The sequence below is a fragment of the Peromyscus californicus genome, unplaced genomic scaffold, assembly GCF_007827085.1.
Source record: "Peromyscus californicus insignis strain IS unplaced genomic scaffold, ASM782708v3 Scaffold_12__1_contigs__length_115047231, whole genome shotgun sequence".
Classification (NCBI taxonomy): Eukaryota; Metazoa; Chordata; class Mammalia; order Rodentia; family Cricetidae; genus Peromyscus; species Peromyscus californicus.
In genome coordinates this window covers 2,735,209-2,760,340 of record NW_026294413.1, presented here as the reverse complement: position 1 = coordinate 2,760,340, position 25,132 = coordinate 2,735,209, and the positions used below count along the sequence as shown (strand labels likewise).

Here is a 25,132-nt window from a genome sequence, read left to right as displayed (position 1 = left end):
GTCACGGATTCCCTTGTTCTCCCCCCTCCCGTCCCCCTCACCTTCCCCCCAACGCCTTTCCTTGGTTTTGATAGGAGATAAGTTAGATATGAAACCTTGGACTCACAAATATAGGATAGATAGGATATCTTTTTATTTTTGCCAAATACAAATAGACTAAATATTATAATTCTTGCTTGATAACTGTTTTGTTATATATAATTTTACTATGTTAAAGTTAAAACTTTCCTTTTAAATAGAAAGAAAAAGGGAAATGATGGGTGATGGTGCTCTGCATGCTGTGAATGTGTTGTTCCCATTGGTTGATAAATAAAATGCTGATTGGACAGTAGCCAGCCAGGAAGTATAGGCAGGATAAACAGACAAGGAGAATTCTGGGAAGAGAAAGGCAGCCAGACACAGAGGAAGCAAGATATGAAGGCAGAACTGAGAAAAGGTGCCAAGCCATGTGGCTAAACATAAATAAGAATTATGGGTTAATTTAAGTGAAGGAGCTAGTCAGTTGTTAGCCTGAGCTAATAGTCGAGCAATTTTAATTAATATAAAGCTTCTGAGTGATTATTTTACAAGCGGCTACAGGGTCTGTGGGGCTGGGCAGGACTGGAGAAAACTTCAGCTACATAAAATTAGTTAGTTAATTTAGAAAAACAACACAACTTTCCAGGTTCCCACAATTGGAGAGGAACAGAGGCACCCACATCTTGAGGCATTCAAGACACCTCAGGTTGACCTGGTGCACTGAGTTAGTGTGCCCAAGGGTAAGATGGCCTGTCTCTCACCCAGGCTGCCACAAGCATCACATAGCTGACCTCCATGCCTGCCCCTTACACAGTCAATTGGCCAAGGGAGAAAGACAGCTTTAGTAAAAGATGGTGTGGTTACCTCACAGTGCATGGCCATGCCCAGGAGGTAGGGGCTTTCGGTGGGAATGTGCTTTCTGAAGAAAACCAAGGGCATCAGAGCATTTGAGTGTCTAAATGCTGCTTTGTGAAACTCCCTGCTGTCCCCACAAAATGGCAAGTGGTTAAAACTGTCAGAAGCTAACAGCAAAATTCCCCAGTCACCCCTGCTAGCTAGACAACCACAGTCTATTCCCAGAGATTATGATCCAGGATTTCCATGATCCATTTTGAGATTCCATGTGCAGGACAAGGACCCCTGAGACCTGCAGGATTGCTCCCGTCCTCCACTTTCCCATAGTTAACAGTAGGATGCCTGAAGACATCAGATAGTGAAGATGAGGTCTTTAATGTAGGTCTTGGATGGCTGGCATCTTTATAAAAACAGTAAATGCCACTTGTGAACAGAAGTTCCCTGAAAATGCCATGCTTACATTGAAAGATTTTATAGACTGGCTGTCCGTTAAGAACTGCCTGGTTGTGGCGAGCTGGAACATGACAGATGGGAAGCCACATCATCATGGGTTACCTTTCATTCCTTTGCTAGCCAATTTTCACCTGTCTCTGGGTCTGATCTAGCATCTTTGACTATCAGGTAAAATCTTCTGACTGTATCCTTAGCAGACCTGTTACTTCCACCCACCCCAAACTAAAAATGTTATCAAATAGTACCTGAGACCTAGAGAAGAGATTTCCCTGCCTTGCTATAACCTGCCTACCTGATGCTCCCAGCAACATATTTGGAAAATGCCTAGATATATGACTGACTGCCTTTTGCCCAAAAACAATCAAAGGTCATATAACTACTTAGAAAATGAAACATGTCACTAGGGACAAATTTAACCCATATTCTCTGACCATGCCACTCAGCCTTGGCTCAGAATAAACTCTCTCTCAATTCCTTTGGAGTGAATGGTCTCTGTGCCAACACATGTGAAATAGTGTCAGGAGCAGAGATGGTGCATTAATATAAATGGCCAAGATGACCAAAGAGCTATGGGCAGCTAGAAGACAGTCCATATCTTGACTTCAGGTTTCTAGCCCCAGAAATAAGGAAGAGTGTCTGATGTCTTAGGCAACCCAGTTCACAGTACTTCAAGTAGCAGCTGCAGGAGAGACCAACATTAGAGGAGCCATGGTCAGAGGCCACCACAGTCTTGTAGGGCCCTAGGCCTGCTACGCTGACTCCTGGCAACTGCTTCAAGATGATGGGCAAGGATGTGATGGAACTAGTTTTTAAAACAAAATCTTGGCTCTGGCAGTCTAGCAGGCCACCTGTCCCAACACATCACTTAAAGAGACAGCTAGGTGATTTATTCATGGAGGCCACACTGGAGAAGAGGACAGAAAAAGGGGGTCTAGTGACCTTGAAATAGGTTCTTGGAAGCTGCTTTTTTCTTCCCAGACAGGGTTTCTCTGTGTAGCTCTGGCTGTCCTGGAACTCATTATGTAGACCAAGCTAGCCTCAAACTCAGAGATCGGCCTGCCTCCCAAGTACTGGGATTAAAGGCATGTGCCACCACTGCCTGGCAGAAGCTGCTTTTGCAAAAAACCAAAAAGCGATGACTCCTTGCTTAAGTTGAGGGTGCAGCGTGGAGCCTGGCACCCCCCGCCGTCGTTTGTGTATCCATCTCCTTTACTTGGGCCTCTCAATCAACCTCTGCAGGTGGCACGCTAATCACTGGAGGAGGGCCTGTCCAACCTATCATGAGATCCCTCCAAAGCTGAAGGCCCAGGGCTAAGTCATCTTGTGGTGAGTGAACTGTCAGAAGTGTAATTGGACACATTTGTCTTTCTACAGTGTCAGGATTCATTGACTAATAATAAGCTCACAAGCTCTATCAGTCACCAGATGAAGGCAGTTACCACAATAGCAAGCATCCTGGTGCAGAAGTGATCATCCATAGGAACGAGGCTGACGCCCTCAAGCTAGGAGAACTAGTAGGGCTAGAGTTGAGACACTGATGGGCAAGATCACACTTTGACCCGGACTGCTCAATTATGCATTGCTCTTTCCCCACCTGCCCAAATTCATTTTCTATTTGAGTTTAAATCTCATGTCAGTACTCCAAAGACAGACCCGCTAAGCCCATGTAGAGAGACCCCTCCACTCATGATATCCAGTTATCCTCACTATGTGGTCCAATTTCTCACCTCTGTTTCCATGTCTGAGGGCCTTCACCCACCTTCAGCAGGAATCCTACCAGAGTGAAGCAGCAGGAACTCCTGACTCCATGCTTGTATTCCAGCAAATCCCTCCTGCATGCCTGCTGTTGGCCAGCAGACCTCCACTTGTCTGTATTAAAGCAGAGTCCAGACCTACCGACAGCAATGTTGACTGTGCACACACTTAGTGGTGCAGCACTTGCCTAGCATGAGCAAACTATGTCCAGTCTTTGACTCCGGGAAGGAAGTCTATGGCAAAGCCCACTTCTCTTATTACAACAGTTCCTGCCTGAAACCTGCCTTTACCACTCTACTCTTCAGCTCTGGCTTTGTTTAAAAATTTTGCACACACAGCTACATACCCATAAACACACATGCATTTGCTTACCTCTCACAACCCACCTGGCCCCCATCAGGATCCCATGGGTATATAGGCTGATTTGAGTCCTCAATGAAAATGATAAACCCCTACAGAACATGCCTTAAGTACCAATGTCTACCCTGAGTTTTCTAGCTGTGCACAGGAGGGTGGATCTTCTTCCTCTACCCTTCCTTCCCTGAATAGTTCCTTCTCAAACCACACTGAGTTCAGCTCAGCAGGGTCTAAGCCATAAGTCAGTTCACCTTCTAGAATCAATCTAAGCACATGCAGAGCGCTAGCTGATGCCTATTGGATAATTTGTTTCCATTTCTTGATTTGATTGACACTCACTGCTCAAGTGCCTGGACTCTTCCATTAGTCAGTCCCTCTTTTTGGTTTTTCTGTGGTTCCTACTCAGGACATGTCACCTCCTAGCCTCAGCACTGTAAGGCCCTCAGAATTCACTCACTGCCACTGTTTACTTCCTCAGCCTGATGTCTGCGCCCCTTCCCACTGACCACAGGCTATTCTTCCCTGGAGGTCTTGCCACACGTCCCTCCTGCAGCCTCCCACTTCTGCAGAACTTAGAACTCTGTCCCTCCTTGCTTGTTTGGCCCTGGACAGGAACTCACTGGACTCACGTGTTCTGTTTCTCCAACAGACTAAGCCCAGAACAGTCCTAGGCTTTCTCTTTCCCCTAGTATTTGGCATCAAACAGTTGCTTAGGATGCTCTGCCCTGCTGGAAGCCACAGAAAAGTCACACCCAAGGAGGAGTGGGTGGAGCTGTCACAACAGCTGTGGGTCGAGGGAGGTTGGCATGGGTTGAACAGTCACAGCAGGAGCCACTAAACCACCAAGCTCCTGGGACCTTATGCCTCAGACTGGGGCCACCTAACTCTCAACTGGGGTCTTTTGCTCTTTTGCTTCTTGATGTTGGTGCGATCCTCCGAAAAGAGAGTATTAAATGACAAGTTCCAGGCCAGCCATCAGACTGGCACGCTGTAAGCTCTTGTCCCACACCTGGCAAAGGTTTGCTCCTTAGCCTTTGTGTGCACCTCATCTCATGGTTCTTTCTTCAGTAGCACAAAATATTCCACCCTCCCTGCATACCCTTCTGCTCTTGGGAAATACTGCTCTTTGAGGCCTTACTATGAAGTTACTCTCTTGTCACTTCCTTCCCACAAAAAGTACCTGTCTTGAGACCCAAAGAGGTATGACTGGAAAGGGTAAGGTATAGTTCTCTTCAGGGGCAATCAATTATTAATAATACAATCACATGTGGGAAAAACTATCAAAAGGGCTTCCAGAATTCCTCTGAAGTGTCTCCTCCAAATACAATCTAGACAGCCGTTTTGGATATATCAGCAGGTTTTGCTCAATGGTATGAGGTGACTCTGGTCTGCCTTCCAGAGGGAGTGACGTGATCTATGAGCAGGGTAAGGTCAGGAACGCATTACAACAGGAGCAGAAAAGGCTGGAACCAAGATCCAGGGTGATGGAAGGGCATCTGCAATGGGATCAAAGGCCTTTCAGGCACCCAAGAAGGTCCCTGCTAACTTACCTAGCTCACTAAGGTATCGACACACAAAGATGTCACCAAAGACCTGCTAAACAGCCTGCCACTCTCCTATCTGCGAAACATGGAAGAGTGCCCGTTTGCACTTGCTCTTCTGTAGAAAATGAACCTGTTCGCGGTACTAGACTCTACAGCTTCCTCCCTTTACACTCCTGCTAAAACAAAACAAACAAAAAGCCAGGGTATCAGCCAAGGTAATGCCCCTGCCACAGGATGCTGCTTGGCTGTGACAGGGAGGGTGGGGAGGAAAGATGCCCCCAGGAGGCCTGTTTCATTTCAGCTCTGTTTCTATGTCCCCCACAGGCTGAGATTCAGACCACATATGTAAGAACGGAGCCATCAGCATCAGGAAATTCAAGAGCAGTCACTGTTCTGCTCTAACTGGGAGCAATGAGCCAGGTAAAGCATGAAGGGTTGTCTGGGGACTCACATATGCTCAGCTTTTAGGAGAAAAGTAGAGGGAGGTGGCCCTGGCTCCAGACTCCCTGGGTTGTGTGGTTTGGGCAAGGCGCCTTAATGGAGCTGGAAAGACACATTTGCAATCCAGATAGGCATTACTCCAAGAGCTGGAGTTATGGGGCTAACTGGCCTTCTCTTGCAAATTAAGTTGCCCTTCACCAGCAGGGAAGGCAAGAGGCTGGGCTGCCCTCTGGCCACCACTGTTTTCTTCTTTCTATTTCACAGAAAATAGTTTCCCCTGCTATACCAGTGGCTAATAAACGAGGACTTCATGCAACCATTGATTAAAACTGTGCCTCAGTTATGAGACCGTTGCACTGAAATGTGGCTGTTTTGTTTCTTCAGAGGCTGGCTCTGAAACCTAAATGAAGCCCAATGCTTTCAGCAGCCAGCTCTGTTCCCTGGTTGGGATAGCACGTCCGTGGCTCCCTGTAACTTGGCACAGCTTCCCACATGCTCTGGTTTCCCACAGGCCAGAGTATGTGTCAACACACCCCAAACTTGCCTCCCACTGACAGAGACCATTACGCCCAATTTTTCCCATATTTAAATTGGGTCCCTAAATGATGCTTCCCAAATTCCAGGTCTGTCAAAGATAAGTTAGATTTTAAAAATTCCTATTTTGTCACAAATTTCCTTCCCTACTGCCCACATAAGAGCTGAAACAATTTTTAGAGATAAATGACTGACACACTGATCACAAGCCTCACTAAGTAATGTCCTTCATGTCCTCAAGACAGAGTCCCCTTGTTAAATGGTACCAACTAAGAAGCCCAAGAAAGGCAAGACGGTATGGAATGCCCCCTCATAGTCTGTACATTAGTTATTCACTCAGTGAGCATTTCCTGAGTAGCCAGTGGGAGCTAGGTGTGCACCGTGAGCTCACGTGTGTGAATGTGATTGTGAAATGCCTGTGTCCATGCACATCCATAAGCAGCAACCTGAAAAGGCCAGGCAAGGCACACCAAGGGAGAGAACAAAATATTTATTCCAGCCAAAATGAGGAGAGCCACTCAAGAAGAAAACATGAATTCTAATTGCCCAGAGTAAGTGTTCCAAAATGGCACCCAAAGGGTCTGGGTTTCACAGTTTTACAGATTTCAACAGGGGAAAGAGTTGGGCACGTGGCTCAATGACAGTGGCTTGTACAGCATGCACAAGCCCTGGACTCAGTCACCAGCACTGCAGGAAAAAATAAAGAGTCGGATTTCTTGACCCCTGGCAAGTGTGATGGCGTTCAGCTGTAACCCCAGAACTCTATGGGACAGAAGTGGAGGATTAAGAATTTGGTAGCAGCCTAGGCTGCCTATCAAGTTCAGGGCTGGACTGTGATCCATAGAGTTTCTAAAATAAAATAAAACATTACATTTAAGAGGAACAAGAAGGGAAAGGGAGCAATTGTGCTGGTAGTAAACAGCCTAAGAGTTTCATTGGTCGTCACTTACACATCCAGCCAACAGTAAAAAGGGTTTGGGTGAGAGTATTTCTTACCTTTATGGCATCAAAGTCTCCAAAAACCTGTCCAACTGGTGTCTCTTGTCTTATTTCCTCCAGATTGAAAACTTTATGACCTCATTCTTGTGACATTTTCTTAAAAAAAAAAAAAAAAAAAAAAAAAAAAAAAAAGCCAGGCCGGTGGTGATGCATGCCTTTAATCCCAGCACTCAGGAGACAGACCAGGCGGATCTCTGTGAGTTCGAGGCCAGCCTGGTCTACAGAGCAAGATCCAGGACAGGCACCAAAACTACACAGAGAAACCCTGTCTCAAAAAAAACAGACAAACAAAAACGGTGCTTGCTCGCATGTATGTTTGCGACCACCTGCATGCCTGGTGCCGATAGAGCTCAGAAGACGGTGTCGAATCCCCTGGAACTGGAGTTACAGATGGTTGTGAGCTGCCATGGGGGTCTGGGAACTACTTCAGTCTTCTTCAAGGGCATCAGACTCTTAAACCATCTTAAACTCTGAAACATCTCTCCGGCCCTCTAGTGACATTTCAATCCTTTTTTTATTTCTCATTTTTGACCCAGATCTTCCTGAGTTAAAGAGCTGAAGGTCCAGTGGTTGTTCCACAGGAAGAGGCCAGCTGCCGACGGGCAGGTGGCAACAGGAGGGTAGCGGCTGGAGTCATACACGAGTGCACGGTGTCCTCTCCTGGGGCCATGTCTTTTCATTCCGCCCCCAGTTTGGAATGGTGGGACACATAAAAACTGAACAAACAAGGAGCAATCTAAAGTCCTGGCGTGAGAGTGCTCCTTACTCCCCAAGACGCTCCCTCCGATGCTGTACTCGAGCCTGGGAGACTGGGGTGAGGATGATGACGGTCTGGTCGACAGTGGAGGGAGACACTGTCATCAGTTAGGACCTGGTAAAATGAGGTCCAGTTAGAATGAAGAGCCCCTCTGTAGGGTTTTTGTTTCTTTGCAATTCTAACTCCAGTCAAATTTTATCTTCGAGAATCTAAGCCAACAGGTTTAGGATAAACCAAAGGTCACGAAAACACATCTTCCATTGATTCGATCATTGTCTTCTTTATCTTCATTGATCTTGACGAGCATTTCATAAAACCATCAGCTTGTTCATTAAAAGATTTGGAAAGCCTTACAGGGTCTAATAGTGTTAACACTTTAAAATCTTAGAGTCGCTGAGCCAGACGGAGCGGCCTGCGGGATAGCGTCGCAAAGCTGGTGGTCCTGAGGCAGCCCATGATACTTCCGGTTCCTGTTCCTAGCCGGGGCACTTCCGCCCGTGCGGCTGGTCGGCATGGAGGCCAGCTGGTCTTCCCCGGTGGGCCCCGTTGACGCCGCAGACCCGCAGCTGCAGCGTTTCGTGGAGGTGGAGACGCAGAAACAGCGCGTGCAGCTGCTGGTCCACCACATGACGGAGCTGTGCTGGGAGAAGTGCATGGACAAGCCCGGGCCCAAGCTGGACGGCCGGGCCGAGGTCTGCCTGGTGAACTGCGTCGAGCGCTTCATCGATACGAGCCAGTTCATCTTGAATCGACTGGAGCAGATCCAGAAAGCCAGACCGTTCTTCTCTGAAAGCCTCTCTGACTGATCTCGGCCTTTCTCTCCTTGGAAAAGGAAGGTAGGCCGGGAAATGAGCTCTGAGGGGACAGGTCCCACTTCATCTAAGAGTTAGGAAAGATTAATCTTTTTGGTCTTTGTGGGGCTTGAGGGTCCTGGGGGTTTGAGTTGTGGGTGGTTATTTCATACCTTTTTTAGATGAGTGTCACTATGTAGTCCTGGCTGGCCTGGAATTTACTCTGTAAACCAAACTACCCTGGAACTTCCGCGTCTGCCTGCTTCTGCCTCCTGAGTGCTAGGGTTAAAGGCATGCACCACCATGCCTAGGGAACTGCCAGGAACTCTGGTTGTGTTTCTATTTTTATTTTTTATTTTATGTGCATGTGTGTGTTTCTATGTGAATGTAAGCCGCATGAGTGCAGAGCTCATGGGGGCCAGAAGAGGGCTTCAGATCCCTGGAGCTGTAGTTGCAGGTAGTTGTGAGAGACCCAGTATGTGTGCCGGAACCGAACTGGGGGTCCTCTGGGAGACCAGAAAGTGCTGTTAATGGCTAAGCCATCTCTCCATCCCATGGTTTGTGTTTTAGATGGTACTCTTGTGAAAGTGACTGGCAGATAACTGGAGAGCTGCATAGATAGGTATTTGTGAGGCAGGACTTCTCTCACGGTCCCCTTAACTGCCGAAGGTTGGTAGTAGAACTGCTTTCCATAATTTGGGACCACACAGGTAAATCCTCACTTGTGTGGGTTCATTTTAGATGTTATATTATGGCAGATGTGGACCAGGCTTGATGACACATGCCTTTAATCCTAGCACTGGGGGGCAGGTGGATTGCAAGTTTGAGGTCAGTCTGGGATATATAGTGAGATACTGGATTTTTTAAGGGTTTCTTAAGAAGTCAAAATTATCATTACAATTATGACTGAAAACTTACAAGATGTATCTGATTCTAGAAATCTCATACCATTTTGAAGCATATACTAATGATACATTTATACAAATACAAGTCTCTCAAATGTTCAGGTGCCTTCTAGAAATCTCAGAGTTTTTAAGAATTTGATTTGGAGATATTTGTTAAAAAGATAAAGGAGTTTAAATTGCTTGATAAGTGTTACCTTGGTTAATCACTCAATCAAAGTCACAATAAAAAAATTTTAAAAGGGGGCCAGTGAGACGGCTCAAGTAAAGGTGCTTGCCACGTGAGCTTAGCAACCTTCATTTGATGCATGGAGTCCACATAAAAGTGGATAGAGAGAGCTAACTTCACAAAGTTATCCCCTGACCTTTACATGTGTGCTGTGACATACATGCACCCAAAACAATAATAATTAATTTTTAAAAAGTCTTAAAGAAAATAAGTTTTAACAAAAGCTCAGCTCTTTCAAGATGGAGAAAACTTCAGTAATCAGGACTGAGTGAAAGAGCACAGAGCTCTTGAGTCTTCGTTCACTAGGCTGCTCCTGAGTCTGAGGTGCACTGGGAAATAGGAATTGGTAAACAGAGATAGGCTTTTTTCGAGTTTGGGCCAGAACTGGGCAGAGAAGGATTCTAACTTCTCATGGCATAGCCACTGCAGGGCTAGAGGAATCCAAGGCTAGGGATACACATGTGACAGGTTGGCTATGAGATAAGCCATGAGATGCTCTCCCTGGGAGAAGGTGCTGTCAGGGTATTGGGTTATCCTCACAGCTGAATGGGGTGGTCGCGGCATGGGTGTGTGGGTACACGCGGCTCCATGGAAAAAAGACTCAGAGGCACCCTAAGAGTGAATTTAGCCTTTGGCAGCTCCAGCCTCGAAGGACTGAAGCACTCTGCCTTCACCTAGGGCAGTTTTATTTACTCTATTTACAATTTAACCAGTTAATTTCTATACCTTCAAAGCAACCTAAAAAGGAGCTCCCAGAGATAAAATGCCAAGTGCAAATTACTTGATTTCTCTGGTACCAGGGTTTTCCGGATTTCTTGAACCAAATTTTGCATAGGCCTTTGATCCTTGGGGGACGCTCTGATCCTTGACTCTCAGACAAGATTCACATAGGGCGATAAGAGAAACAAAAGATGTGGTTAGACAAAGGAAGGATTAGGGCTAGGTGCTGCTCTTTGGAGCCAAGCTAGGAGCTCAGCAGGAATGCAGCCACAACGGGATGTCCTGGAAAAAGTTTCTTGTCCATTCTTCATTCTTGAGGGCTTTGGATGCTCTGCCATCTGTTGACGGACTGATGAGGAAATCCTGAAATATGTCTGTGCCTGGAAGAAATAACAAAGCACGTGTAGAAACGGAAGTCAGAAGGCACCCAGTGAGTGAGGTCACCTCGGGAGCTGGAAACACGGCTCAGTCATTGATAAACTTGTTGCCTTTTTGCTTCTGCTGAGAATCAGTGCCTGTCTGGTGGCTCTCATCAGTTTCTCACTCCAGTTCTCGGGCCTCAGCATTCTCTCCTCACCCCTGGGAGCATTCTACACACATGGTACACTTCCATCCTCATAACAGGCTGGAGAGATGACTCGGTGATTAAGAGCACTGGTTGCTCTTCCAGAGGACCTGTTTACATTCCTAACACCCACATGTCTGCTCACAGCTCTCCAGAACTGCAGTCTCAGGGGATCCAGCACACCCCCTTCTGGTATCCATAAGCACTACACACACATGGCAAACAGACGTACATGCCCTTAGAACACCCATACACATAAAATAAAAATAAAGGTTAAAAACTGTACACATAAAATAAATAAGTAAAAGAAAGGACCCTGTTCTTTGTGACCTCTCAGCTTTGGTTACTTTTGGAAGGGCTGACCCAAGAGAGTCCATTTTTCCCTCCCTTCCTCCTTCCTGTGTGTTGTTGTCTTGTTTGACAACTTCATCCCTTGTCTCTGAACAATGTTCTCGGAAGACATTGCTGATCAGCCATCCTGTGTTTTAGTCTTGGTCACTTGTTGCCAAAATATTTGTTTCAGTTGCTCTGACCTGATCCTGTGTTGGTAAGTGGTAGGTAGTGACAAAAGACCCTTTTAATCAAATTTAAGTAGCTGAAAGATTTGGTTTAGAAGGAGGGACTGTTAGCCTATATTTACCTGCAGTCCATTTTTTAAATTGAATTTTTGCTTTTCTTATGCTTGATAGCCTAGCCTCTCAAAACACTAGCAGTGGTTTTGTTATAAGATATATTCCTTAATAGGCAACAGTTGCAAAATTTTACTCCTGCTGGCACTTTCTGTTTGTTCTCTACTTTTGTTCCTATAATCTGGGGTGTGTGTGTGTGTGTGTGTGTGTGTGTGTGTGTGTGTGTGTGTGTGTGTGTGTGTGTGCAGTACCCACAGAGGCCAGAAGAGCATGTGATCTCAGCACTGGAGTTGCAGGTGGCTGTGAGCCTCCACGTGAGTGCTAGAAATCAAACCCAGGTCTTCTGGAAGAGCAGCCAGTGCTCTTGACTGCTGAGCCGCCTCCCCAGCCTCTTGTCCTTGTCATCTTGACCATACAAGATTCTCTCAGACAAATACAAATGACTCTTGGCCTGGTGTGGTAGCACATGTCTGTAATACCAGCAGACAGGCAGCAGAGCAGCAGGTAAGAGGGTCCTGAATCCAGTCCAGGCCATGTACTTTCAGGATGGCCTGGGCTGCAGAGCGAGCCCTGTCTCAGAGTAACAATGGACATACTCTTTCTTGGAGCACTTTACTAAAAACATATCCCTATACTTGTAACTTTCTTTATAAGACACACCTCAGTTTCCTCACAGACAGTGGTTTCTCCTCTTACTTGGAGTTTCAGTCATAACCCTTAGCAGTCGTGTGCCAGCACCTTGTATAGACCAACTTACAAAGTCTGTAAAGTATGTGCTGTTTTCATAACACCCTCAAATGTGGAAACAGACCCAGTATATTTAAACTTGTTTAAAGTAATAAAGCAAAATGTTGAAGTATGTAAAATTTTAACCTATGATCCTGATGTTTTGTTATTTTTGACTTATCTAGGAATGACCCAGACCTCAAATGAAAATGACTTAACCTGTTATAGATGCTTCTGTAGTTGTACTCATTCGTCCTGAACTCCTGGTTCTCTTCCTCCACCTTCCACGTGCTAGGATCATAGGCAGGTATGCCACACATGGCATTTAATTATCATAACATGAACTTAAAGATGAGTAAGCCATATAAACCTGCACATTACCATTTTTCAGAGTTACTAAGATTTAGGAAGGGTTTAGGGACTGGCGAGATGGACTAAAGTTGTTCCTTGGCAAGCTTAACAACCTGAGTTCAATCCTGGACCCAAATGGCAGATTTTGTAAGTTGTCCTGTTGCACAAATCCTAGTTGGTCTTAGTAATAAAAACCCAGAGTCAGATATCAGGGTGAAAGCTGAAAGATCAGAGAAGCAGAGCGCCAGCCACTAGTTCTTACCTCTACACAATGCTCAGCCGAAAAGGACCCCAGCTCCTGTTTCCTCCCACCTTACATTCCTCTCTCCACCCAGCCATATCACTTCCTGTCTCCACCTCCCTAGTGGTGGGATTAAAGACATGAGATCCCAAGTGCTGGGATCAAAGGTGTGTACCACCACTGCCTAGTTCTGTTTCTGGATCAATCTTATGAACTCACAGAGATCTGTCTGCCTCTGCCTCCCGAGTTCTGGCCTCTATGGCTAACTAGTGGCTGGTTTTGCACTCTGATCTTCAGGCAAGCTTTATTTGTTTTTTTTTTTTTTTTTTTGAGCATACACAAAATATCACCACATTGTCCTCTGACCTCCACACCTGTTGTGTGTGTGTGTGTGTGTGTGTGTGTGTGTGTGTGTGTGTATAATATGTGTCTATGTATAGTAAGTAAGTAAATGTAAAGAAGAGAAAAGCATTTAGGTTAACTTTATTAAGTTCCGTTTTTCCATATCAATGAGGTAACGAGTACATAACCTACAAACACATGTATAGATAGAAGTTTACATGTGCACTTAGGATACACATGTGTGCGTTCATATACTAAATACAGATAAAATCTTACCACTTTCATTTTGGGTTTGCCGCTTGCTGGCTTATCATGGTCTTATGTCAGTTTTTTCATTACATTTTTTCACCCCAAATTATCTATATAGCCAGGCAATCCTAAATCTGCATTTTTTAAAGGTAAGACTTTTTGTTGAAACAAGGTACAAAATGTACATCCTAAATAGATAGAACTTGGCCTAACTATCGCTATTTGCTTGGAAAAGAAGAGAGCACACAAAGGCCCAGGCCAGTTAAAACAGCGAAGGGGAAAAGTGTGTAGGTTTAAGGCCTTTTCCTGTAGCGTGAGTCTGCAGGGAGCGGGTCACCATCAGAGAAGAAATGGTTCTCAGCTATGTTTTATGAAGACTTCAGGAACAGGAAGTTACAGTGTCAGAAAGCCACACTTTGAAGCTTAGTTGAGCTGAGAAACATCATCCTTATAGTGCAGGTCACACTGTATTACCTTACTGGCTCCAGGCACAGCCCTTTAACAAACAAGGCACAGAACATTTTCTGGGCCTGCTTGGGCCGGCTTTGGAAGGCACCCTTATTAGTTATTCTCTGTTGCTGTGACAAAATACCATGACCACAGGTAACGTGAAAAAGAGTTTATTTTGACTCTGGTCTACATGGGAGTCTATAGTGGCAGGAGAGGCATGACAGCTGGTAGCTGGAGCAGAAAGCTGAGTGATCACATTTCCAACTGTAAGCATGAAGCAGAGAGAGGGAAGAGAACCGGAAGTGGGGCAAGGCTATAAACTCTGAAAGCCCACTCCTAATGATATGCTTCCTCAGCAGGCCTCCCCTTCTAAAAATCCCATTACCTCTGCAAACAATGCCATCAACTGGGGACCAAGTGTTCAACTGTCTGGGCCTGTGGGGGACAGTCCTCATCTGAATAACCAAAGCATCTTCACACATGTTAAAGCTTTTCTTGTTTAACTTTTCTTTCTTTTTTTTTTTTAGATTTATTTTTAACTCTGGGTATGTATGTATCTCTGTGTGAAAGTGTGTGCATGTGAGTGCAGGTGCCTGAGGAGGTCAGAAGGGGTCGCCAGATCCCCTGGAGCTGGAATTGCAGGAGCTGCTTGACATGAATGCTCAGAACTGAACACAGGTTCTCTGCAAGAGCAATATGTGCTTTTAACCACAGAGCTGTCTCTCCAGTCCTCCTTGTTTTTACTTACTGCAGGTTTCAGTCATTTTAGAAAGAGAACATCAAGTCTAGGGAGATGGCCTTGCAAGTAAGACATCCTGAGTTCAATTCCCAGAACTCATACTTGCCAGAAAAAAATACTGGCAAGGCGTATTGGCATACACCCTTAATCCCAGTACTTGGGAGGCAGAGGCTGGTGGATCTCGGAGTTTGAGGCCAGCCTGGTCTACAGAACAAGTTTCAGGAGAACTGTTACATAGAGAAACCTTGTCTTGGAAAAGAGAGAGAGAGAGAGAAGAAAAGAGAAAAAATATTGTACATGGTATCAGCAATAGAAATGTGGCAACATGTGGTTCCCAGGGGCTTGAAGCAAGACAGCCTAGCCTAACTGGTGAGATTCAGGCCAGAGAGACTCAAAAAAACTAACAAAACAAAACAAAAGGTGGACCTGAGGAATGACACCCAAGGTTGGACTCTGGTCTCCACACACATGCTCACGTGTGTACTCCCCCCAACACTCACACAGTGTGTGTGTGTGTGTGTGTGTGTGTGTGTGTGTGTGTGTGTGTGTGTGTGTGAGAGAGAGAGAGAGAGAGAGAGAGAGAGAGAGAGAGAGAGAGAGAAAGAGAGAGAGAGAGAGAGAGAGAGAGAGAGAGAGAGAGAGAGAGAGAGAGAGAGAGAACCTCACGGGAGGGGTTCTAGAGCCTTTGGAGGAACTCTAGCTCTGATGCCTTTGTGGTCCTTGGGTGAGGTAGCTAAATTCAGGGATGTCTTCTGAGCTCCAGGCTGAAGTGGAGCCCAGAGGAGAGATTAAGGGAGCTTTGACAGAGTGAGGTAAGGATGTAAAGTACATCTTGCAGGAGTCCAGGTGGGCAGACTGTGAGGGCTGGCTGCCCAGGTCTTTGTTTGTTGTGGCCTTTTTTTTTTTTTTTTTTTTTTAAGGTTAAGATGGAATCAGAGTGACATAGGGTTCTGGGAATGAAAACTGGGCCTCCCATGCGAAAAACAGTCTTTTCCTTCCCAGGCCCTCACAGTGTGCTTAGTGGAGAAACAGTTGTGGGAAGACAAGATGCCACGTTGTGTGAAGTGGAAGGCAAACATGTGTGGAGAAAGCCCTGCCTTCTCCGTGTGGGTCTAGGGCCTTGTTGGGTAGCTCACTTAGCAGGGATTTGTGCTTGGCAGGGTCACAGGTAGCAGACAGATGGACAGCCTGAATATTAGGGTCTATATTGTAGGTGGGAAATAGCAAACTGGGCTTTATTGTTGTTGGTTTACCTCCTCTGCCTTCCTCAGCTGAGGAGAAACTACCCAACCATATTTTATTGCTACTGGTTTACATTTTAGTTTTGGAGCTAGAAGGTATTTAGGGATATCCCACTACGTAATGAAAGGCTAATGCTGTTTTATCTGTCAACTTTGCATTTTGATGATCTTTGCTGCGAGGACAGCATTTGAAAATACGCCCGCCCCTCTACACACACTGCCAATTCCCTAATTCCCTGCCTACCCCAACATTTCCTTTCCCAAGGAGTAGGGCTTATATTAAAGGCAAGCACCTTTAAGCACCAAGTTGTTACTCCAGCCTCAGGACTTACATTCTTATAAGGAGAGAGGGCAGAGTTCCTCTCTCTCTCCTGTAGCTGCTTTTCAGGTATTGTCCCTGCCTAGAGTTTCCTGTTCCTGGCTGTCCCGGGGGGAGCAGAAGGCAGATGAAGCAACAACATTCTGGTATGTTCATCGCCAGCAGATGTGCAGTGCTGTGCAGTTTTCCTGAGGAGGAAATTGCAGCAACAAGAGGGAAAGAAAAGTTAATAGGGTTGGGTCTGTGTCTGGTAGGAGGGATGTAAGAGAGGAAATCCTGGAGTTTCCTACGTAGGAGGAGACCCCATACTCGGTCAGTTGAGAAACTGCTCTAGAAGCCTTGGGTGAGAGTGGAGAAAGAGGTGGGATTGAGTAGAGAGATGCTGGACTTTGTTTGTTTACTCAGAGCCAGGCAAGTGATTCCTGCTGGAGGAGAGTCTCTTAAAAGGGTTTCCATGGCAAACCAAGCAAGGATTTGCGTGGTGAGGCACCGTCAGGAATTACCAAAGCAGAAGCGATGGGCCCTGAGTCAGTAGATTGACTCATCTGAAATTTAGCTTTTGGGTCCCTTTGAAGAAGTTGCTAGTCAGTGATTGGTTCACAGCTTTTATACCCCACCGTTAGCACTGACTGCAAACTAGGTTTATTCTGGACAAATGAAACTAGAAAGCAAGTCCAGTGGCTGTCAAGTGCTTAGAAGACCTGGTAAGACCCTTTACAAATGGGCTGAAGCTGGTCACTTGGATGATGGTCTTTGCTGGTCTTTGGGAGCATTGGTGGTCCACCTCTGCCGTCTGCAGCGGGTTAGAACAAGATGTGGCCAGAGAGGCTGGAAGTCCTCAGCGTTCATCCTGAACACTGCCCACTGGGGTCTTGTTGAGTGCAGGAGCTGACACAGCGTTCGATCGAGTCCCTCCCTTTTGCTTTGTATTGTCATCAGCGTTCCAGTCTTTGGTTTACCTTCCTTTGGGTGTAGCCTCTTCTTGTCTTACTGTGGAGGAGAGTTGAGGCTCCTTTAGCTTCCCCTTCCACTTGTGCCATCGTGTGGTACATTGTTGACTACGTGACCTCTGCTGAAAGCAATGAGACCATTTCCTCTCCAACGACCTTCCTCTTCTCAGAGTGTCTGCTGGTTAAAGTCCACCCCTGGGGTCTGTATGGCCCTTTGATTTGAGAATTCCCAACTCCTATAATCCCTGGGTCTAGACTGACAGTGGAGGGCTAGTGTTAGCCTCTGGTTTGGGCCTCCGAGTTTTGGTTAGTGAGCACCCAGAAGATCCTTGTCTTAGCTTCTTCATCTGTTGCTGATTCATTGATTACCTGCCTGAAGTCCTTCCTGTGGGTGGAGGTGACTGGTATACTTGATGGCTTATAGTAAGGCCCCTGGTCCCCAGATGTGACCTTATAGATTTGACGCCATTCTATTTCCATGCTATCCCATGACCTTATAATAGAAAGACAGGCAGTATCTGTGGACTATGGGAGATCTTAGCCTCAGAGGGCCACTATACTTCCAGGGCTCCCTCCCTGGCCTTCTTATTTCCTCTTATTTATACTCAGAGCATACTAGTCTAAGTTACATCTTTTGTCCCTTCATAATCCATTGTCTCTCTGACAGCAGTTAAGGAGATACCTCATGGGACAAGTAAATAAGGCAGATGAGATTTCCCAGCTCCTGGGTCCACAGGTAGAAAGGCTTGTAGTTAGGGCTTGGTGACCACCTCAGATGCAGCGGGGAAATGGAGTGCAAGAGCTCCTGGCTAGATGGACGGTAGCCTTAGAGGGCTTGTTACACACGTGAAGTGTGGGTGCTGCTACATTGTGGAGACCAAGCATGCCAAAGCAGCCATAGCCAGAGGAAGGAGAAAATGAGCAGATAAACAAGCCGTGGGGCCTGTACATCTGGGGGATAAGGGCCTTGAGCCCAGGGTAGCGAGGCTAATGGACTTGAATGATCAGAGCCATCCTTGAGTAATGAGTGTAGCCATGCTAGTTTTGCTCTTCTGGCTCTAAATTTCCTGCCTTTGAGTAAGGGCATACATTTTCCTTCTGGTGTATCCTGATTAACTCTGCACACATTCTCTTCAAGCAAGACAGTCTTGCTTAGAACCGTCTTCCTTGACCTCTTCCACCTGATTAGATGCTCCCTTTCTACCCTCCCACAGTGTGTCTCCATATTAGTGGACACTTTAAGTGATCATCTTTGGTCAGGTGGAAAGCCACTTATGGAGGTGACAATTTCCACTCATTGCTGTCCTGCCAGGCTTGACATAGGCTGCTGTAGAAGAGGTGCTTGGGAGATAATTAATAGATGAAGGGTTGGGAATGGGTGCTATTCCACACCTGCCTTCCACACCTGCCATGGACTCGTCTACTGAGCACCTGCTCTGTACCTGGGGCTGAAGAGAAGTGGTTGTAGTTCTGAGCCAGGAGGTAAAATGGAAACTGAGAAACCTTCGAGCCGTAGAGAACTATGTGGGGTGTGACATGACAATGGCAGCTGGGGGTGTAAGGCCACCCGCATCCCCAGCAAAGAGTCACCAGGCAGAGGAGCAGCATGGAGACTCCTGTCTGAGAGCCCATGTGTTTCAGATGCTGAAGCTGGAGCCCAGAGGCACAGAGTCACCTGTAGTCATCCAACTAGCTGCTAACGTTGCTGAGACCCAGACCAGCCTGGGGGCTCTAAAGCAAATGCTATTAAAGAGACAAGACATGGGCACCTCCCCCTTTACTACCCACAGTGAAAACCAAGCCAACTCTAATTCGTCACAAGTGCTCAGAGTGGAAATGGAGAATAGGCAGAGATGGGCTTCCTTATTTCTAGTGTCTGGAGCCTTTGAGTGCCTGTGAGCTAGACCTTCCTAACAGAAGGCATATACTCTGTCTTGAGAACCAGGGACTACGACTCTAGTCGTAGAGCCCTCAAAACCAGAGGCTCTTTGTTCTGAACTGTGATAGCGTGTGCCCGAGGGCTTTTAAAGCCAGCTCTAAGGCTGGACAACAAGGGACTTCATGACCCTAAACTTTGAAAGCCAGGGGCTTGATTCTGGGTCTTCGGTGTCAGAAGCTTATCATACTGGGCTTTTACCACAATGTCCCCCTTCCAAGCACAGATGTCAAATGCATGTTCCTTGCCCTCTGGTCACTCCATGGTAGCCAGAGTTGATAACTTGGCAGCTTTCTGGAATCTCTCCAGTGGCAGCTCACACATTGGTCCCTTTCTTGAAATGTGATTAAAGTGTGTATGTGTGTGTGTGTGTGTGTGTGTGTGTGTGTGTGTGTGTGTGTGTGTGTGTTAGGTGCGTGTGTGCCATGGTGCGTGTGTGGAGGTATAACTTGCAGAGTTCTGGAGTGGCCAATTCGGTGGACACCTTTATCCACCGAATCGGCCACTAGCCCTGTACTTATCTCGTTTGCTGTCTCTACCTCTGTCCATCTCAGCCCTTCAGAGTCTAATGCCTGTCACCCTTCCACTGCCTCTTACCTCCTCAGTGCAGGAACCCACCAGGGCATGACTGGTGCTCGAAGCCATGGAGTTTCATCTACTTTTCAGGCAAGCAGCTCAACATCCACTGTGCATGTGATGAACACTGTAAGTTAACAATCCAGATCACTGTTACCAGGGCTTCCTGTTGCAGCACTGGGGTGTAGTGCCCAGAAGAGCTGTCTCTCAGGGACTGACTGGAAAATACAGCCCAGGAACATGGCTGACATAACCAGTTATTACTGCACCAGCTACCCAGACTGGAGCAGGCTACGATAGTCCGTGTCATCTGGAGCAGCCACAGCTGTGGTGCTTCCCGTATCTGGAGTAGAGTCTTCACTGAGTATCTGCCGCTCGAGTAAAATTGTCACTTATTAGTGTGACAACTCAGAGAAACAGTGTAGGCTGAGCTGTTTGATTGACACTCCTCACAAAAAACGGCATTGCTGAAGCTGCAGTTGCCAGTAACTCCTTGATCGCCTCATGGAGTTTCAGGAACAGCAGGGGTGAACCTCATACCTTAGTAGGGAGACAACAGCAGTGGCCCCCAATCTCAGCCTCCTTTCCTACCCATTCTGGGCAGTTGCAGGCTTCCACTCCTTATCTGGGAAGAGTTTGTAATAATAATAACAACAACAACAACAATAATAATATAAAGTAATAACAATAGGAGGAGAAGGAGCAGAAAAAGAAAAGCCAGGCATGATAGTATACTCGTATTGTACCAGGGAGAAGCTGGGGCAAGAGGATTGCTGAGAGCTTAAAAACAACCTGCTTTACAGAGTGAGTCTGAGGCCAGGACAGATTAAAAAAAATTTAAATAATGCATTTTTATTCTATGTTCATTGGTGTTTTGCCTACATGTATGTCTCTGTGAGGGTGTCAGAAACTCTGGAACTGGAGTTACAGACAGGAGTGAGCTGCCTTGTTGGTGCTGAGTAGTGAACCCAGGTACTCTGGAAAAGCAGCCAGTACCCTTAACTGCTAAAAAGATTTTTTTTAATGTGCTTACTATAAAGACCTAACATGAAATTTAAATTCCCAGGTAAACCTTGCCGAGCAGTACTTAAAACCCAGCCACATGCCCCCAGGGGTTTGGGTCTGTCTGCTGGGTTGGTTTTTCTTCCCTGTACTCGAGAGAAAGTGGCAGTTTTGTCCTGTTGTTACTTCTCCTTCTCTGTCAGTCAGTAATTTTGAAAAATTCTGTTTGTGTTCAAGTCACCAAACAGGGCAAGAGCCAAGAGAAAAACCCGCCCTTGATTCTGCCTACGGACCAGACCTGTGAGTCCACCACATTAACAAAAGAGCAAAGGGAGATGCCACATGAGAAGTTCAGATCAAGATGACAGCTGGGGAAAATTTCACAGGAAAATGCCCCACTGAGAAATTTAGTTAGGAAAGCAACTTCTGGGGAGGTCCCTGGGCTCAGCTCAGCCGCTGAGGGCTCAGCTCTCTAACCCCCGGTCCTGAATGTACAGAGCCCACACACAAAGGGTGAGATCACCATTGATGCACTTGTGGGGCAGGCTTGTTAATAGGCCCAAGCTTTGGGGTAAGGAAGCATCACGTCTCAGGCCACATGGTGCCTGGCTCCAGCACCAGGAACCGGTGGGTGTTTGAAGTGAACACATTTTCTTTTTTTTTCTACAGCTTTCCTGTCAGAAGGGTTCAGCCTCAAAGGGTATGACAGGCTTCGGGACACACTGTCCCAAGATATGGCATGCTAGCATCTGAGAAGGCAGGAAGGTCACATTTAACATCCCTTTAACATCCCTTGCTCCTCATCCTTTAGCAGGTCAGAAAACCTTTATTAGCCCCGGGTTCTATTCTCAGTATTACATAAACTGGACTTGGTGCTTCACACTTATAATCTCATCATTTGGTAGATGGAGGCAGGAGGATAAGAAATTTAAGGTCATTCTTGGCTACATAGGAAGTTTGAGGCCAACCTGAGCTAGAGACTCTGTCTCAAAGAAAAAAGCAGTGTATATTCATTGTACAAAAAATGATTCCATAATGACATCTTAATATATGTATACATGCATATATATATGTGTGTGTATGTAAGACATATATATATATAAAATACTCTTTACCCATAGTAGCCTCTCATTGGTCTCCCTTTCTGCTCCTGTGTCTTTTAAAGTTTACGATTATGCAAACATGGGAAAATATGTGACATCTGTCTTTCTGAATTTGTTTTATTACACAACATGGTGATCTGTTTTATCCATTTTTCTGCATGATTTTCTTTATGACTGAATAAAACGCCATCTCATGTGTACACCACACTTTTCTCCATCTCTTCACTCACTGATAGGCAGCTAAGTTGATTCTATAACTTGGCTATTATGAATGGGGCCATGATCAACAGTTGTATAGGTACCTCTCCTGTACACTGACTTGGCTGATTCCTTGGTTAATACCCAGGAATGGTATTATTTTCTTCATTTTGAGGAACTATCGACAGTTGTCAAGTACAATTGAGCAAAGGGGGTGATATGATTCTGTCTAGACCCTAGACCCTTCTTGGCCTCTGGGGTATGGTGGGATGAAGGCTTATGACCTATTTTCAGGCCAGCAGGATAAGAGAATTCTCTTATGGACAGCTCTCTTACAGAAAGGAGAAGGGAAGGGCCTTTCTCAACTGCCAAGTTGCCATTTTGGGGTGTCACAATATGAGCCCTGACAGATGTGAGTGTCCATCGTGTTAATAGTTGTGGTTCGTTCACTCATTTTTTACTCACTCATTTCATCCTCTACTTGGATGTACTAGCACTTATTTTTTTATTCTCTGTTTGATAACATCTGAATTGCATCTCATCTGGGGCTATCACAGTGAATGGTGCTACCATGAACATTCCTGTCCCAGCATTTGGCAAGCACAGACACTCATTTTCCCCGAGACAGCCACACTGAATTGCTGTGCTCTGAAGCATGTTTCAGTTCAGCCTCTGGAGGCTTTTAAAAGTACTAAGAGAACCAGGTGTGGTAAAGCACACCTTTAATTCCAGTACTCAGGAAGCAGAGGCAAGCAGATCTCTGTAAGTTCGAGGCCAGTTTGGCCTACATAGTGAGTTCTAGGACAGCCAGCACTATGTAGAGAGACATTATCTCAAAACAAAAACAAAAACAAAAAAACCAGCAATCCTAAGAGAGAAAGTATTTTAAAACTCAAAAATAAGAAAAGAAAATGGAGCATGATGGATATCATTGTAATCCCAGCACTCTGTAGGCAGATTCAGGCAGGTAGTGAGCTCAGTGCTAGTCCAGCTATATAATAAGACTGTCACAAAATTGATCAGTGTTTTTCCAACAGGGCTTTTTCCCTCTATGGTTGTATAGTTTAGACTTTTTTCAAAAATAATTCAGAGTTGAAGAAATGGCTCAGCAGTAAAGAGTTCTTGCTGCTCTTTCAGAGAACCTGAGTTTGGTTCCCAGCATTATATCCTACCTGCCTGTAACTCCAGCTCTAGGAAATCCAACCCCCTTCTTCTGGCCTCCACAGGCACCTGGCTGGACACATGTGGCAGACACTCACTCACACATACACATACACACTCATAAATCTTTGTGTTGGAGGAATTGCTCAGTAGTTAAGAACACATCTGTTCTTGTATAGGACCTGAGTTCAGTTCCTAGCACCCATATTGGGCAGCTTACAACCATCTATAATTCCAGCTTCAGGGACTCAAACACCTTCTGGCCTCAGAGGACACTTGCATTCGTGTGCACATACACAAATACATAGATAGTTTAAAAAATAAAGTAAATATTTTTAAAAATGACAGTAAAGATATAGCTCAGTGTTAGAGCATTTGTGTTAGCGTTTGCAAAGCCCTGGGGTTGGCATCTGGCACCACCACAAGTATAATAAAGATAATGATAATGATAACATGTTTTTGTGGGTTTTTTTTAGTTAGGATCTCATTTGGAACCCTAGGCTGGCCTGGAGCTTATTGTGTAGCCTAGGTTGGTTGGCCTTGAACTCATGTTGAATGAGCTACTATCCCTGGCAATAATAGTAATTAAAAAGTAATATTGAGAGGCTGATGTGGTAGCCCACACCTGTACTCCCAGGAGGCATCCTGGAATACATATTGAGATGAGAGCCTGTCTCAAAGAAGGGGGAAAATAAATATGTGTAGTTTACTCAAATTTTGCATTGAAATCCACAGTAAGTTTAATTTTTAAAATTGTGACAGTATATACAATATAAAATTTACCATTTCATCTAGTTATACTGCGTTTGAGAACATCTTCATGGACCATATTCAGAAAAAATTTAAGCCAGGTGTAGTGACTCTCACTTGTAAGCCCAGCACTTGGAAGGTAGAGACGGGAGGATTCCTGGGAGTTAAGGACAGGCTGAAGGATACCTTGACACCCATACCAACCCTGGGCTAGTGAATGAGATCCAGTGTCAAAATTTTTGTGCTGTTTTAACCAGTTATAGTGGCTTTGGGATTTTAGTGTCATATTCGTGGTTTTTGAAAAACAAAACAGGCAGCGACACAGAATGGAAAGAAGGCCATTCTCAGCATGGGGCTGTCCTCGAACAAAAGGTGTGCCAGAGGACACGTGCCTCAGACACGTCAGTGACGTTCCCACCGGGAGCTTCAACAGACCTTGACATGGGCTTCCAGTCCCTGGTCCATAGTTTACTGATGATAAAGGAAGGGCGTGCTCTTCTGCCTCGAGTCCAGCAGACTGCAGAGGGAGCTAGAACTTGGTACGTTCTTCTTATTCTTGGCTGTGTTCACCCAAGGGTGCCCTGTTTGACCCCATCTGCTTTGGGGTCAGCCAGGAATAGTATAAACCTAGAAACTTAAGAGGAGCTGGGGAAAGGACCTGTGGTTTGACATTTTTCAGAATTCTTTTTTGTGTGTATGTGTGTGAGAGAGAGGGAGTATGTGTGTGTTTCAATAGTGCTTTTCATGTGTACAGCTCAGCAGAGGAAGCACTAAAATAGAAGGGGCCCCAGAGAGGAGGGGTGCTGGGAGGGGGCGGAAATGTGCTCAGAACACTTGATGATCTCTAAATCTAGGGCTCTGGAGGGTTTTGGAGGGGTAGTTCAAAAGCAGGTCCCCACCCCCACCCCACCTGAAACTTTCCCAGCCTTCTCTGAAGCCTTCTGAAACCCCAAGCTCTAGCTAGCCTGACTACAAGGTTCCCCCACAGCTCAGGGAGACAGGGGATCCTTGGAAACTAGGATCTGACTTTAGGAGTCTCCTGACCACCAACAGGGCCTTCCCGCAGCTTCAAAAGGCGAGCTGCACCACGCCACTGTCGTCCGTGGCCCCCCCCCACCCCCCCACCCCTGCTACAGGTGAGACCAAGGTCTCATTTTGATCAGAGGAGGGTGTGGCAGCAAGGTGGGGGGGGGCAAGATCCCCGCATCTTGCTGTGCTTGACAGCACCTGCTGAGTTCATTTACACTGC

General features: G+C 45.9%; 1 protein-coding gene across 4 annotated transcripts in view; it reads left to right on the top strand.

Annotated features, from left to right (window-relative positions):
* LOC128107024 (putative mitochondrial import inner membrane translocase subunit Tim8 A-B) overlaps positions 1-25,132 on the top strand; it is a 95,660-nt gene that overhangs the window by 8,943 nt on the left and 61,585 nt on the right. For 3 of the 4 annotated variants that reach the window (XR_008216914.1, XR_008216915.1, XM_052732404.1), the window contains exons 2-4: positions 2,566-2,652; positions 5,307-5,402; positions 7,493-8,549. Coding sequence is in view for 2 of the 4 variants with exons in the window: in XM_052732404.1 (XP_052588364.1) it covers positions 8,226-8,519 (294 nt within the window). In the remaining 2 variants the exon portion in view is untranslated. Of the gene's footprint in view, positions 1-2,565; positions 2,653-5,306; positions 5,403-7,492; positions 8,550-19,698; positions 20,277-25,132 lie in introns of those variants that run through there. The other variant, XM_052732405.1, reaches the window with a different exon arrangement.